Genomic DNA, 17848 nt, shown 5'->3' with positions numbered 1-17848 from the left:
GATATCTTAGTGGAAGGTGCATCTTTTTGTCGGATCCTGCCTTGTGTTCTGTCTTAGTGGTTTAGGCTATTTAAGGTTGGGATTTTTTTTTATTTGCATCAGAATCCTTTCATGGGAGGTATTTAATGTAGTGTACCTTTTTTCTTATCTAGGGCTTTGAACCCTATGTTGTCTTTCTTTTAGGGGAGGATTGTATAATTCCTTACTTTTTTTACAACCAAAGAAGGGGGATAAGCCTTTCTCATCTCGGTTTGTTTTCATTGTAGCTTTAGCATTGATATATTTCTCTGTTATTAGTAGGCATTGGTTAGAGTTTTAGGTGGCTTCAGCGACAATGTCAACTTTAAGTGGTACTCCTTATCATTAAATCCACTATTCAATGCGACCATAGCAACCGTTTATTCTAGGTCTTGAGCTGTAAAGTTTTCATGTTAAAATATGTGACATAGCTTTTTAAAGTTTCATTTCACTTTTGATGAATTGACATGAGCTTAAGGTTGTTTTCTTAACTTTTCAGCTATTCACAAATTTAGACAAGAATAAGTGGATAAGTTTCTTGAAAGTAGTGATCGACCTCAGCTCTAGATTGTTATACCAAGATAGAGCTACACCTTTCAAAGTATGGCCAAAACCTTGCACATTAGAGCCTTATCTGTCCTTGTATCATCATGTTAGTTTTATAAAGTTCTAAATGATCAAAGGCGTCAGAAGTACCATCCTATGTATCCAAGGTCAACATTTTGAATCCTTTAGGAGGTATGGCTCTATCAATCTCTTCGGTAAAGGGTGTGGTCTCCAAAAATTTGAGCTTATCCTTAAATGCTGCTGGTTTTGTTTTCAATTTTTTCTCTATGGCCAGCATTCGAGCTTTCAAATCTCTGTTTGGTTAGAGTTCATGGTCTATTTATTTTAATTTTTAGGTTGTGGCATGTGTAGAATTGTGGTCGGGGTGGTGAGGAGTCAGATTGGTGTGTTGTTCTTCTCTGAAGGCCAAAGAGGCTTTCGTCTTTTCGTAGCTCAATTACTCGTCAATAGCTTGTCGATCCGATGTGACTAAATCTAGCATTTTAGAAACTTGTGGTGAGGTTATAGTTTGCAACATCTGTTTAAGGGCTTATATGTGCTTAGTCTAGGCTTGAAATTGCTCTATGGTTGCCCCCCTGTGGTTGAGGTGGGTAAACAGAATGCTGGCTTTAGTGAGTTTTTGTTCCAGTAAAGTCGTTGTCTCTACTTCCTTTTGGGTTATTTTTCTTAGTGGTATTGTTTTGTGCTCGGTTAATGTAAAAATGTTAGAGTCCATACCTGACACGTCAAATGTTGGTGCCAAGCTCCAAATTGAGGGTATTCTTGTAGATGCAAAAAGGAAGAACGATTAGAGGAAAAGGTAAGGGGTATTTCTTGCATTTGCACTATGACGTACAAGTCAGTAAGGATCAGGTCAAAAAAAAAAGTGAGAAAGCAGGAAAAAGGGAAATATATGAGTTATATGAACTTCACTTTATGGTGCTTGAGTTTCCATATTTATAGGTAAGTTAAGGGGGACAAAAAAGGGACAATTAGGATAGGGCCGAGCTGAGGTAGCACTGGAGATGTCAGACCGACCTGACATGTCAAGTTGGCACAAATGACCAAGATACCTTTAGTTGTTTGCTGAAGATTGAAGGAGGAGAAAAGACCACTATGCCCTTTTGACCATTATATCCCCTTAACAATCTTTTACTTGAAAATTTTAAATAATGACAATGTTATAGTTGATAGAACCATAAGAAATATATACAATTTGCCTATTGTTTCTATGCACCTTTACTGCTAATTGTGTATATAAAAGATTTAAATACGGCTTGAATTAGTGAATTGATTGGCCAAAAAATTAGTGAATTCAATTCTTTCTACATTCTTATTATTAAAAAGGCAGAGAACAAGAAAAAGAAAAAGAATTATGTGTTCTTACTTAGTTGTCATTACTTAGTTCTCATGCATATGCTTATGTATCTCCTTTTTTTTTTTGTTTTTTATACTATTTCACTTCTTTCATTTTAAAACAAATATTCGCATTTAATTTCACATCACTTCACTTCTTTTATTTCCCTTTTTTTACTTTAATTTTAAGAAAAATTTCAATATTGTGTTTAATAGTTTAGAACATCACAATGTAAAGAAATAAAAAATAATAATAATACATAAAATATTAGAAAAAACTCTAAATGTTTGAAAACAAAATGGTTTATTCTTTTGAAATCTAGAAAAGATCAAAGAATATGTGAACTTTAATTTTGCAAATTTGATGTAGTATTGTAGAGGATCTTGATCAATAATTTTTTTAAAAAATGAGATTTTATTTTTGATAGTTGAATATGCTAAAATTTGAATTCTAATTTCTAGAAATCTTTATCATTTATATCATGAACATTCTAGCGTACAAGGTTAATTTGGTTGTCAATCCCCCCTTTGAAATGGCCTTTTTTGAATGAGTTGGTCTACAGACATGGCAATATCACACAAAATTTACCAGTTAATCAGATTGAAAGCACTTATATTGCAAAACAGCTGATAAGAAAACGTTGCATGATTCAAGCAGAAGCCATGTCAGAAGGCCAAATTATTCTAAGTATAACCATGCTTGATACGGTTATGGAGTTTTGCAGATTCAGGTATGAGTTCCAAAAAAACAAAAGTTGTTGAATCATCTGCTTCTTTTAGGCCACTGTAGCACCGGAAGAGATCCTAAAGGGGTCAAGGGACCCAATTGTCTTTCCCTTAGCCATAATCCAGGGCCATCAACAATGACACAAACTTTTTCATTCACACACCAAACCCTCTTTTTCCTTTGACTTTAATAGTATTACTTACTAACAATAACACTAGGAAAATCACATATATTCTGGAGTAAGATTAGAATCCCCTTTGTTGAAAAGAGTTGAAGGCTAATTAAAAAAATAATGCTGTTTTGTTTAAGCTAAGAGCCAGAAATCCTTACGCAGCTTAGTGGTGATCAAATAACCTCCAAGTTTTTTGCTTTTCCTTCTTGCTGCAACTGCCATGCAACTGGCATTTTGGATACAGTAGTGGACAAATCCACCAGTTACCCGGTTCCCTACACCAGTAAGTAGCCAAGAAATATGGAAAAGAGATACAAATTATTTAAAACTGAAAGGCTCTGACAGCATGTCAAGGATCACCCAATTTAAAAACTTGAATTGATACATAATTAGGAGCCAAAAATGGCAGGTAAGAACTCTGTGTGCATTGATCACACCATTATTTAAAACTGTTTCTTACTTATTATGAATATTTTACCGTCTTGGACACTAATAGAAGCAGCTATTGCATTAAAAAACTTCAGGCATCACTCTGTAGAGAATGAAGCATTATTTGAAGTCCATGTTGTGGCTGAACCATAAGTTGAGGAAATGGCGCATGAATATAGGCTGGGGAGAGAGTAATAGAGTAGCGTTGTAGGATCATTGAGAGAGCAGTCTTTGTTTCTGTGGTTGCAAAGCTCATACCCACGCATGATCGAGGTCCCAATGAGAAGGGAATGAATGCAGCTGCATTGTATTTGGTAGCTTTGGCAATACCTTCTGCAAATCTCTCTGGTTTGAAAAGATGCGCATCATCACCCCATAGTTGAGGGTCATGGTGAAGTGCTATGATCGGGATTATAACCACCATATTAACAGGAATAATGAGCTTTCCCAATTGAACGTCTCTTGCAACATTTCTAGATATGGCAGATACAGGAGGATACAATCTCAGGGTTTCATTGATGATCATGTTCATCTGTGAGCAAAATAAATTTATAATTTATTAAATGCTGGTAATGCACGCTATTGAAATAGTCTGAGATTGCGGTTTTGCTTACAGTTTTTAGTTTGGAAATGCCTTCAGAATGAGGATTTTTGTCACCAAATACCTCGATCACCTCTCGTCTTGCTTTCTCTTGCCAATCTGTATGGATTGCTAAAAGCAGGACTGTCCATACGAGCAAGGAATTAGTGGTTTCTTGTCCAGCAAAGTAGAATGTTTTGCACTCATCTACTAAGTCTTCTACGGAGAGCCTGTTTTTCTCATCCGAATCGTGAAAAGCATCGACAAGTAATCCTAGAAAATCACTGCCGAAACTGTCCGCTTCTCCAGTCACTATTTTCTCTTCCCTTTTCTTAACCATTTCCATCACACATTCATGTATTCCTTTAGCAAGCTTTTCTGATTCTATTTCATCCGTAGTTTTCCAAATCTTGCTGCAAAAGCAAACAAAGGTATAAGCCATATACAAGGAAAAAAGGAGAAAAACTAAATCCTTCGGGATCATATTTCAGATTTTACACTCAAGTGACTTCTAGGTATTTCCTTTCTATTTGGAAATCAGGGGCAAACTCCGGAGTCTAGATTAATCATGTGAAGACCGCACCTAACCAAGATATTATTCAATTTGACTTGAAAGTTTGGTGATTTTATCTCACAAAAATATTATGGATTTAAATATTTGCATATATTATAGCAGATCTTTATAATATCTCAACGTGAGGTTGGAATGTTACAAATTAACTTACCTGATGCCAGGAATCCGAGATTTATGAAGATTTCTGCTAGCAAGTACTGATAATTTAATCAACATTTGAAAAATCTTCTCCCCTTCCAAGTAACTGCTACCAAAAGCTGTTCTAGATATAACTTCTGAAGTCAGTAACCTGAATTGTTCAAACACTTCGATCTCTTTCCCTTCTCGGCCTTTCCACTTCTCTAGCATTGTCTCAATGGCAGCAATTATTGCTGGATTCATGCTCTGCCAAACACAACCATCCATTCTGTAAGAAACTAATTCATAACTCTTAAATGTCAGTACAAAATAGACTTTGTTCGAAGTTTTACTTTTAAGCTCTCCCCATGAAAAGCATGATTTGCCAACTTCCTTTGCCTGGCCCATTTTTCACCTTCGGCTGCCACAAGCCCGTCCCCGAGTATCTTATAGATAAAGTTTTTAAACTTCGTTTTCGGAAAAGATCCTTCAATATTTTTCAGAACCTCTTTGACTAGTTCTGGTTCTGAAATTACCAGTTGAGCTCGAGTTCCTTCCCAGGTAAGATAATTCTTCCCTAATAAAAGAACAAAAAAAAAGGGTTCATTTTTTTTTATTTGAAGTTAGAAACATATTCCATGTGAAAAACATCGGAATTATCTCACCATATATGTTGATCCAGGAGTAAAAATGAGGCAGCACCCTCGGAAATATATCATGAGTCAAGGCAGCCATGGGTTTGCTGAATGCTTCTTTCCTGAATTGGACAGATGCTTTGCTGTTTCCATGGATGAATTCATAAGGAGGTCCTTTGATTCCCTGTAAACTCAGTGCGTACTGTATGCGGAAAGGTATCCACCAATATTTGTGAAGGAATTTGAATAGAGTGATGAGGAGAAACAGGCACAAAAAACTTGTGAGAAGGATTAAAAACTTTGCTGTGGAATTCATTTTCGTCTCTTAACAATGAATTCAGATGTTTTTATGAACTAAACATTAATTCCCCTTTTATACAAGCTTTTATGAGCTGAAGACTGATGCTTTAGAAGGCCGCTTTTGGCTTCATTTGGATTTTTTTGATAGAATTGTATAATAAAATTTAATCAGAAAGGAATCAGAAGGAAACAAGAAAATAAAATAAAATGAAAATTCAAAATTTTCTTCCATTATTAACTGATGTCATTTCTAGAATCTTGTTAGCCTATTCTATAAATTAGATTATATTTTAAACATTGACACGTACATAATACAGGTGTAGTTTCTATTTTTAGAAATTCATGTCAATAAATGATTTTTTATACTATAATAATATTAATAATAATAAATACAAATAATTTAATTTTAATTTTGATATAATATAAGTAAAATTTGATAACTTTTGATAAAGTTTTGGTAACTTCAATACAATTTTGATAATTTATGATATAATTTTGGTAACAGTTGATACAATTTTGGTAATTTTTGTCAAAATTTTGGTAACATTTTAATGTTATTTCTAGAATCTTGTCAGCTGACTTTATAAATTAAATTATAGTTTTGAAGTTGATACGTGCATAATACACATGTAGTTTTGATTTTTAGAAATTTATGTCAGTAAATGATTTTTTATACTATAATAATATTAATACTAATAAATACAAATAATTTAATTTTAATTTTGATATAATATAAGTAAAATTTGATAACTTTTGATAAATTTTTGGTAACTTCAATACAATTTTGGTAACTTATGATATAATTTTGGTAACAATAGATATAATTTTGATAATCATTGATACAATTTTGGTAATTTTTGTCAAAGTTTTAGTAACATTTTGATGTCATTTTTAGAATTTTGTTAGCTGATTATAGACATTAGATTATAATTTAGAAGTTGATACGTGCATAATGCACGAGTAATTCTTATCTTTAGAAATTCATGTCAATAAATAATTTTTTATACTATAATAATAACAATAATAAATACTAATAATTTAATTTTAATTGATATAATATATGTAAAATTTGATAACTGTTGATAAATTTTTAATAACTTCAATATAATTTTGGTAACTTATGATATAATTTTGGTAATTACCGATACAATTTTAGTAACCATTGATACAATTTTGGTAATCTTTGATAAAATTTTAGTAAAATGTTTTGGTAATTTATGATATATTTTTTATAATTATTGATAAAATTTGTGTTATCATATATTTAACAATAGATTTTAGTAGGAAAGTATGAGTTTAGTTCTAGTATAAGATAAATTTTTGTTTATATAATAACATTATTGTTTCATTCTAATTTATAATTTTTTCATTAAGTTTTTTATTAAATAGATTTATGGTATGTTTATCTTAACCTCCCAAGATGAAATTTTTAATTCCGTTTCTATTAGTAACCGAGTTCAATTCTTGCCAACTTTAATTATAAAAAATTTATTAGTAATTAATAATTAAGTTATTATTGATTTACTATTATGTTACCAACGATTTACTACTATTAATGATATACAGCTAAATTATCAATAATTTATTACAAATTAACATTGATTTACTACTAATTTGTGAATAATTTGTTACTAATTTACAGCTGGTTTACTATTAAATTGTTGATAATTTACTATTAAATTGCTAATGATTTGTTATAAAATTGCAACTGATTTACTATTAATTTATCTATAATTTACTACAAAATTATCAATGATTAATTAATTTACTACTAAATTATTATTGATTTACAACTAAATTATTAGTGATTTACTATTATGATTGATTTACTATTTAAGTTTTTTATTATTTACTAAAAAATTATCGTAAATTTATTACTAAATTAATCATGACTCATTATCAAATTATAACCAATTTATATTAAATTATCCATAATTTAATATTAAGTTGTTGATGATTAACTACTAAGTTATTGATGATTAACTATTACTAAATTATATTGATTTACTTTTAAGTTTTCATTGATTAATAACACAATTATTATTGATTTATTAGTAAGTTATTTATTATTTACTACTAAGTTTATTAATTAATTACTATTAAACTGAAACTGATTGACTATTACATTATCACCAATTTACTATTAAGCTATCATTAATTTATTATTAGGTTATCAATTATTAACCACTAAGTTATCACTTATTTTTTTATTAACCTATTATTAATTTACCAATATGTTGTTGTAAATTTATAACTATGAAATATGAAATTTAAAAATCCACCAATAATATATGAGATAATGTTCATTTTATATAATAACATTATTATTTTATTCAAATTAAAAAATTTTTTACTAATTTTTTTATTGAATAAATTTATAGTAGGTTTATCTTAACTCAAAAATAAAAGTTTTGCTATCATTTCTGATAGTAATCAGGGTTTAATCCCTACCAAGTTTAAAAATAAAGAAAGTTATCGATGATTAATAATTAAATTATCAGTTATTTACTACTAAGTTATTAATTATTTACTATTTAGTTATCAATTATTTACTACTAATTTATGAATGATTTGTGATTAAGTTATGAATGATTTATCATTAAATTATTGGTGATTTATTGCTAAGTTATTGATAATTTATTATAAAATTATAATTGATTTATTACTAATTTATTAATAATTTACTAAATACTTATTAATGATTAACTAATTTTTTACAAAATTATCACTGATTTATAACAAAGTTATTAATAATTTACTACTATGTTATTAATGATTTACTACTAAATTATTAATAATTTACTATTATATTTTTTTGTATTTAGTATTATATTGTCACTAATTTACTACTTAAATTTTAATTATTTATTACAAAATTATCGTCAATTTACCATTAAATTATCAATGATTCACCATCAAATTATTATTGATTAATATTAAATTATGAATGATTTACTATTAAGTTATCACTAATTAACTTTTATATTATCAATGATTTACTATTAAGTTATACTGATTTACTTTTAAATTTTCAATGGTTAACTACTAAATTATCAATTATTTACTTCTAATTTATAATTGATTTACTACTAATTTGTTTATGATTTACTACTATAAATTAATTATTATTAAATTAAAATTGATTTACTATTAAATTATCACTAATTTACTATTAAGTATCATTGATTTATTACTAACTTATCAATAATTAACTACTAAGTTATTACTTATTTTTTATTAAGTTATCCTTGATTTAGTGCTATGTTGTTATACATTTACAATTATATTATGATTAATTTACCATTAAGGTATTATGCATTTATTATTGTATTATTACTGATTTAATAAAAAGTTATCAATTATTGACTATTAAAATATCATTAATCTACTATTAAGTTATCATTAATTTACTGTTAAGTTATCGATAATTATTACTAAATTATAATAATTATATTTAAGTTGTCAATGATTAATTACTAAGCTATTAATTATTTATTACGATATTATCATTGATTTGTGTATATCACATGTATATTAGAAAATGTAATTTGTAAAGGAAAGAAAGAAAGAAGAAAAGGTTTAAGTATAAATAACTTAAAAAATATGAGTAAATGTTCTTAATTTACTATCAATGATTTAGCAAGTAATAATAAGTTAAAATAATAACTTTTTATACTAATGCAAATATTAAAACTAAATTAAATAAATATATACAAATACATATTAAGTCAATATTTTAAAAATATTCTTTAAATTTTTTCGTTTGTGGTAAAATAATACATATTAAGATAAATTTCATTGATGATTTCATTGAATTATTAGTGTATGTGTTTTCAAAACTATTAGCAAAGTAAAATTGCATATCAAATATTAAAATTTTTGAAATGTTCTATCACTAATGGAGGTAATAAAATTTTTCTTATGTTTCTATCTTTAAATATATAGTTTTATGTAAAACTTTTGTTATATATATGATAAAAGTAATGAAAAGACATTTACTAAATAAAATTTATAAAAATTAAATAGACAATAATTTTAAAATATTTAATTCACAATGAATACCTACGCATTTTTCATAAAAAAGTTTCTCTAATAAACAAAAAATAATATATTTTTAATTATTACTTCATTCTTATTACCATCATTTAAAATGACTTTTTTAATATTTTGATACTAATGAACTTCTCTATTTGGAAGGATTAAAAAATGTTGTAAGGGGTCATAACAATCTAAATAATGTTTAACTTTATATTGTATTCCTAAATAAGTATGAATTACGATATCAAATGAAATGTTTGAATTGTTTTCCTCAATCCATATAGCAACAACTTGATTAACAAGTAAGTAATTATAAACTTGTTGATTTGGATTAATATTTTTGCAATACAAATTTCAAATCCTCACAAAAAGATATATTTTTTAATCTATGTAAGACTTGAACATAAAAAATTTTTTCCAAAATTATTATTAGTATTTCCATCATTTTTGCATTTAAATTTTCATTGTATTATAGTCTTATTCTATTTTGAAATTTATTGTTGAAGTCATAAAAGTATAGTTAAAAGAACATTGTAGACACCCCAATCTATCTAGGGTTCTACTTGTTTATGAAAATTAAGAAAAAATGAAAAAAATAGAAAAATTTTAAGGTGGTTGGATTGGTTAGGGTTATTTCTTCGGAGTTATCAAATTTATGATAAATTTAGGATTTGAAGTTCGGATTTCGAGAAAATTAGAACTCTTTTCTTGTTTAGAGTTCTCAGACTCAGAATCCTATACATACATGTACACAAAAACACAAAGGAACAAAGGAGAAACACATAAAGATCAAAGAAAGGTAGATCACACAGAAATGTAGAAAGCAGTAAAAAAAATTCAGAGTTTTTTTGGGTTAAAAAAAGGATTTTTTTTTTGAAAAATCTAGAAAATTCCTAGATTCTGGCAAAAATTTTTAGTTTTTAGTGAATTTTTTTATATCGATTGAATTTTACGGTGACATTTTCGATGTCGGATGAATTTTTCGATAGGTTTTCCACAATTTGAAAGTTTTTGGTACTAGTTGAATTTTTTGGCAACCTTCCGATGAACTAACTCAGATTCTGATGACATTTTCCAAAATCTAATAAAGGATTCAACTGAAGTTTATTCGGTTCTAGAGAGAGATGGAGAGAAAAGGGGAAGAAAAGAAAGAGCGGGAAAAGAGAAATCTAAGGAAAAAGAAGGAATTAGGCCTTTTATACCTGTTTCAAAACGATGCCATTTTCACCTTAAATGGTCATAGGATCTGCGTGTTTTTATTTAGGTCAACTCGACCCGAGCGCAACCCGTTTCTTTCAACCCACATACAAGTAGATCTTTTGAGCCAAGCTGAGCCATCAAGCCGTGTCCCCCAAGCCGTCTTCTGTGCCTGAAGTCGAGCAGCGCCAAAGCCATTAAGCTGAGCCATTTCTATTTTTTTGGTATTTTTTATTTATTTTAGTTATTTATTTATGTGCTTGATTATTTTTTAGGGTTTTTTTGCATGATTAAATGTGGGAAAAAATAAAAAAATAAAAAATTTTGAGAATAAATATTAATTATCCAATGATGGAATTTTTAGAAATTTCAAATGGTAAATTTCTAAAAAATTTTCTAGGTGAGAAATTTTGTCTAAATTTATCTCAAGTGGTGGAATAATTTAGATAAAATTTCAATAACAATAATTAATATTTCTTTTCAATCCAAAAAAAAAGAAAAAAATATAAAATATAAAAAAATAAAATTTTGGTTGAAAATATTTGACAATTATCCAATGATAAGAATCTTAAAAATTTCAAATGGTAAATTTTTTAAGAAATCTCTAAGTGCGAAATTTTTTTAAATTTGTCCCAAATGGTGGAAGAATTTAAATGAAACTTCAAAAAAAATTGTCATATTATTTCCTTAAAGAAAAAGAGAGAAATAAAAAAGAATTTCTAAATAGGCCCAAATGGTGAAAATTTTAGAAATTTAAAAGGGAAAACATTTCTAATTTCACCCAAATGGAGTAATAATTCGATATGTTTTCAAATAAAAAAACCAAATCAAAACAAATGATTTTCTAATGATGGAGCCTTTTCAAGGAAACAAATGGGATCCTTGAATACTCTTGAAATGAGAAAATATTTTTAAAAATTCTGCTAGATTGATGGAGAGTCTTAAAAATTATTTTCAATATTTGAACGTAAAAACTTAAAACCATTAGAATCAAGACCTTAGGATAAATTTAAAATTAAATGGTACTATCCTTTGGATGGGCATGTGGAGGTGCTATAACCTCCCTATATGTAATCAAACTTTCGCACCCTGTTTTGATTAGTAGACCCGAACATATTCTTTTAGGGATCTTTAGTCAAGCTTAAGAGCTCCTTAAAAGGATAGGTTCATTAGGTGGCCAATCATACCTAGTTAAAAAAGATTGGTGGCAACTCCATTTGTTAAGTCTAGCTATAGATTTATGAATCTATATATTATGACAGTTTGGTGACTCCACTAGGGAAGCTATAGAGAGTCAAACCATAAACTTTTAAATTTATCCTATTATTTGGTCTAATGGTTTTAAATTGTAATTTTTTGTTTACTAATGTTTTTTTTTTGTTTATTTATTTATTTATTGGGGCATGAAACCTATATGTTTCTTCACACCCATTATCGCATGCATTTGCATTACATGAGCTCTATACTCAGGCTTCATTCCTCTTATGAGGGAGTAAAGTATCTACGCTCTCGTGAAATGATAATCTCTACAATGGCTAGTGAAATACTCTCACTCAAATTGAATCATTTCCATTAGTAGCTTGTGATGGGTGATGATTGGACTGCCTTATTACTTTGTGATGGAAGAAATTGTAAGTAACAATTTAGGAACTTTTAGTGGTCAAAATCACCTAACCCTACATATAATCTATACTTATAAGGCCAACCTTAGGATAGAGCCCTTTCTACCCATTGATAGGTGTAACCCGAATTTAAGACACAAGAAGGAACAATTTGTTGCTTATCTAACTATTTTGTTTGTTTGACTTCATGTATTTGCATTATCATGTCATGCATCATTTTCATTGTCATATGTAACATTGTGCATTTGCATCATTCTTATATTAGATTTCATCCATGGAAATGTACATTCCACTCAGGATGTATAACATGCCAAACATAAAGCATAGCATTTTTAATAATGACATAATTGTGGTACTCAAGGTTCAAGGATAGCTCCACCAAGTAAAAACCTTATTCACCAATACAACACAAGGGTTTAAGCCAAACAGATAGAACAAGAAGATTTTAACCATCTCAAAAAGATAGAAAAAGCCCAAGATAAGCTTAAAGGGGAATTGAATAGGATTCTAGAGGCTTTAAATAAGTTGAACAATGAAAAGAATGTTAAAGAAAATACCAGCCTATAGGACTATCCATCATAAGAGGTGGCTGACCCTTTGTACTCTCTTAGTTTTGGGTCATATCAAGCCCAATCTACATAAGACCCACTACCATAGTAGTACATATATCGGTATGATATACATACCCTGGAATACCATCAGCTTTAAATCCAAAGTAGTACTAAAGTTATGCAAATCATGTCTTTACTAAGAAAGTAGTAGAACCAGTATCAATTTTTAACTTGGATAATCTAGAAAAGAAAGAGAAACTGAGAACTAAAGAGAATGAGACCTTAGAAGCTTCAAAAGTTGAACAAAAAATGAACTTATTAGAGGAAAGGTTACGAGCCATAGAGGGAATCGGTTTTTATGGTTTTGTAAATGTTGCTGGGCTTTGTTTAGTCTCGGATGTGATTATTCCTCTAAAGTTTAAGGCTTAAGAGTTTGAAAAGTATGATGGTACAAAGTGTCTAAAGACCCATATTACTATATATTGTCAAAAAATAGCTGCCCATGCTAATAATAAAAAATTAGTAATGCATGTTTTTCAAGATAACCATATGAACTCTACTGTTAGATGGTATGTCTAGTTGGATAGGACCCACATTCATTCTTGGAGTGATATGATTCATGACTTCATCAATCAGTGCCAACATATTATAGGCTTAGCCTCTGAATGCCTATCTTTATAGAACATGAAAAAAAAGGTGACTGAATCATTTAAAGAATATGCCTAGAGGTGGAGGGACATAGCTACCCAAGTGCAGCCTCTTTTGATTGAAAAATAGACCACAGTATTGTTTGTCAGCATTTTAAAATCTCTCTGTTATGAAAAGATGATAGAGAATGCAACAAAAAATATTATCGACATAGTGATTTCAGGCAAAATCATTGAGAATGCTATTAAAAATGGCAAGTTGGAAGGAGGAGAAACTAAGAAAGTGCAAAAGAGGGAAGAGATTAAAGCTCAAGCCGTGAGCTTTGACAGATGGTTCAGGGGATATCAACCCTATCTATAATAAAGTTATTCCCCATACTGTATTGCTGTGAACAACACTTCACCTTGCCCATATTGACCAACCTCATAACCATCTTATCCATCAACATACCAGCTCGTTTTTAGCCCTTAAACTCTCATATAGAGCTTTAACATTCAACCTTTTGTAAGACTCCAGATTCATCCTGCTAACCCAACAAGTGGTTCATGAGAGCTACGAAGAACTCAAGAAAAATTCATATTTGATCCAATGCCCATAACTTGTATGGAGTTATACTGAGAGCTCTATAATAACTACTTGATTATCCCCAGTCATCTAAAGCTGCTCAAGCACCCTATCCCAAGTGGTATGATCCTATAGCTACTATGAGTACCACTATGAAATTGTTGGTCATTCTATTAAAAATTGCATTGCTCTAAAGCATAAAGTGCAACATTTGATCAATGATAGGATGATAAATTTTGATATAAGGGGGATAACAACGCCTAATGTTAGCAACAATCCATTACCCAATCACAATGTCAATGCTTTAAGTGAAGATCAAGAATGAGTGTGATTTGAAAAAACTTGAAAAGCTACAATGAATCAGGGGCCAGATGTTAAGAAAAATTTTTCACTTAATTGTATAAGGGCATAATTTTAAAAAGGAAAAGAATGTTAAGGCTAGTTGGATGTTGCTTTTCATTCCAGGTTTTCTTTTATGCAATAAGATTTCATTTTTTTTCATTTCAATAAAAGACAAGTTGATGTATTTCATTACATTTTCTCTTTCATCAAGGCCATTATTCCATGCTTTACTATTTGCCACATCTTTTTATTCCCATTATCAATGATGAATGTTTAGACAATGACAACAATAATTTTGAGATCTAATTTTGAGAATTTATTCACATTGATTTGAAGAGATTATTTGAGCAAAAAAAGAAAAAAAAAAGCTACTAGTAGATGTAAAATTAATATGTCTTAAAGATGTGCAATCTTTTATAAAGATACATGAGCTTGTTTTTGTTCAATAAATGATCTTCAAAGAAAGCATTCACCTTTGAGAGAAAAAATGGCCATATTTCTTTTATTATTTGAAAAATCATTCATTGCTACTCTTTTGAGCCTATTGTGATTTCTTTTTCTAAAGAGCCCTAACCAAGGATCACCTTCCACACTGGGGGACCATTTTTGAAAAAAAAGAGGTAAAAGATAGTAAAATATATCAAAGATAGAAGAAAAAAAAAAGAAAAATGAATGCCACACATGATTTGGGGTAAAGTAATGAGAGTCTTTTTGTGAGGGATAAGGTAAATCAGAAAGAAAAATAATAAGATGATGTGGAATAGGGAAAAATATGAAATTTCGTCAAATGATGAGAAATGATCCTTTGGTTTTAAACCCTTTAAACACATATTTTGAGCCTATTTTATCCATTTCTTTCATGACTCCTCACCATGACCTACGTTAGAACATTTGAAAGTCCATTTTGATTAAGTGTGAATGCTTGAATTGAATGATCATATGTTGGGCTAAGGCATACTCGTGATGAAACAACAAAATCATGCTATGTTGCTCTAGAGATTGATGTATGGGAGATATCAATACTCTAGTGTAAAGGGAAAAATCATGGACTACAAAAAAAAATTCACTATTAAATAATGGGTATAACAAGTTCTTCTCTAGCTAAAACTAGAGCTAATCAACAATTAAAAAGACAATTGAAGAAATCTCACCAAATAGGTGACTCAACAAATACACATTGGATTTGTTCCTAGAGAGCTTCAAACCCGATTTTCATCGTTCAGAATGTAAAACTCTGAATCATAAACCTGCTAACAAAGTTTCAGCTCAATCAGACTAAGGATCGACTTTCGTTCAACTAACTCTCCCTTTTTCTTTTTCTTTCCACTTTTTCTGCCTTTTTTTTTTCTTTTTGGTTTGTGACCCCACCTTAAAACAACCCCACCTCTTTTTATTAAATAGCTAAGGCACTGTGTAGAAAGAAAGACTAAGGCCTATGGCCTTTGATTGGTCCAAAATCAATTACAGGGGGCTAGACTCCATTTTCCTAATATGAGGGACATTGAGTAAATCTCTATCCGCTTTAGAAAGGCAAAAGCATATGAAATATGTGGTGATGGAGCAAAGGTGATGTTCAAAGACTGTTTCTTTAAGTTAAAGAGGAAATCTTTAGTGAAATAAGGTGATTTCAAAATGCTTGCCATTACAGAAGGGCTAAAATTGTTTAACAATGTTTAATTGCCAAAGATGACAGAGAATTCAGCTTTGGACACTTAGTCTATGGCAGTGTAAAAAGTAAGGTAGAAATGAAGGTGAATAAACTTGAGGTCAGGGGACATAAAGAAACTATAGGTGAAAGAAGAATGAAAGAAGTGTGCAGTTGCATATGGATTCTCTGGAACCTTCTTGGTTATATTTGAGATCACATGGTCGATCCTTGTTTCTTCATAATAATTTGTGAAAAGATTTACACCCCCAATCCAAGTTTTACCATTAAACGATAAGTTTCTTGCATATCCACAAACAAAAATCACTTGGTCCGAGGAGGAAAAACAATTCCAAGAATTGAACAAGAAGTTGAGGTGAAGCAAAAAAACAAGTGATATCCATTAAACATAAAAATTTGGAATTTTCTTTATAGAGGCAATATTGTAACAGTTGCTCAAGGAAGAGAAGAAGATAGATAGGCAAGCGTAGTCGAAACATCCAATAACTAGGTTGTTAAATTAGCAATCAAATGTAAAAAGGGTCATTGGTCTAATGTTCCTTTTCCAAATTTATCTGATCCATAGCTATTTTCTTGGTCCTCTTAGAAACTTTTGCCTTTCATTGTTGAATTGACGAGAATCAAGTTGAGATCATAGTTTCATGCAAAAGCACTCGTATGTTTCTTTGATTATTCCTAAAAAATCCCAATTGCTTCATTGCACTTGGAAAGTAACTTGCATTTCAACAGTTATAACATAAAAGCATAGCCATTAAAGAAATGAAAATAGGGAAATTAGAAGAATCTTTCTCTTCCAACTGAGAATACTAGCTTCACAGTTTCATTAATTAAATGTTGACAATAAGTCTTTCTCTAGTCTTCCATAGAGACTAAGTGGGTAAACTTTTCTTCTCTATAAAACCATTAAAATTCTTGGAAGGTTCCGTAAATTAATTTATGTTAACTGTGAGGATTGCTTCATGGGTCATTATTTTTTCTTTGAAAGCAAAGCTACATTTGTTCCAGCTTCGATTTATTCATATAATTAACGATTTTGATTCAAATCCCCTCATTTTTAATTTGTTCTTTTAAAGTATAAAGGATAGAACGGATGGCTATAGAGAGAAATATCTGGCAAGGATCAGATTATTGGAGTCAACTTCAAAAATTTTTTCTATACTTAGGTCAAGTTAAGTAAAGAATTAAAGATTGTTAATTAAGTCTCTTTTTACCTATATAAGTAATGACTTTTAAGAGTAAAAAGTAAAAAAGTCAATATTATTTCTAGAGTTGTAAAATACATATATACAAATGTATAAATGGGTTTAAAGTTGATAAGATATATTCAAAAATAAAAGTCCAAGCTTATAAGTCAACTAAATACATATATACATTGTAATAGCCCCCTTAAACTGAAGATAGTTCGAAATGAAACGTTTGGAGTTTGGAAACTAAATAACAAAAACGTGAACTTGAAAGCGACTTTGTAAAAAGATCCACCACTTGTGATTCAAAAGAAATATATGATAGCATGATGGTGCCTTTGTGTACCTCCTGTTTGATAAAATGATAGTTTATTTCAATATGTTTCATTAGTTTATGAAATATATCATTGTGAGCAATTTGAATTGCACTCTTACTATTAAAAAAAGTGGAATAGGAGTAGGTATGTCAATACCTAAATCCATAGGTAATTGACACAACCACATAATTTTTGTTGTAGTGTTTGATAAAACTCTATACTCTACTTTAGCATTTGAACACACCATAACTATCTGCTTTTTGTT

At 29.5% G+C, this 17848-nt stretch overlaps 2 protein-coding genes across 2 annotated transcripts; both read right to left on the bottom strand.

Moving 5' to 3' along the window:
• Positions 1 to 3051: 3051 nt before the first annotated feature.
• Positions 3052 to 4823, bottom strand: LOC111283162 (cytochrome P450 CYP749A22-like). The gene is made up of 3 exons (XM_022871596.2): positions 4554 to 4823; positions 3863 to 4241; positions 3052 to 3780 (listed from the first exon to the last, which is right to left on the bottom strand). Exons 1-3 carry the CDS (start codon positions 4805 to 4807, stop codon positions 3340 to 3342), a joined length of 1074 nt encoding a protein of 357 aa, XP_022727331.2. The 5' UTR covers positions 4808 to 4823; the 3' UTR covers positions 3052 to 3339.
• On the bottom strand, positions 4821 to 5470 carry LOC149518667 (cytochrome P450 CYP749A22-like). The gene is made up of 2 exons (XM_089761457.1): positions 5185 to 5470; positions 4821 to 5096 (listed from the first exon to the last, which is right to left on the bottom strand). The coding sequence occupies exons 1-2, from the start codon at positions 5468 to 5470 to the stop codon at positions 4840 to 4842; spliced, it is 543 nt and encodes a 180-aa protein (XP_089617583.1). The 3' UTR covers positions 4821 to 4839.
• Between the last annotated feature and the right edge of the window lie 12378 nt (positions 5471 to 17848).

Source organism: Durio zibethinus, chromosome 5 (genome assembly GCF_047325235.1).
Source record: "Durio zibethinus cultivar Kanyao isolate XHJ-2024 chromosome 5, ASM4732523v1, whole genome shotgun sequence".
In the NCBI taxonomy this organism is placed as follows: Eukaryota; Viridiplantae; Streptophyta; class Magnoliopsida; order Malvales; family Malvaceae; genus Durio; species Durio zibethinus.
Note: the sequence above shows the minus strand (reverse complement) of the source record. Positions and strands in the feature narration are given on the sequence as shown.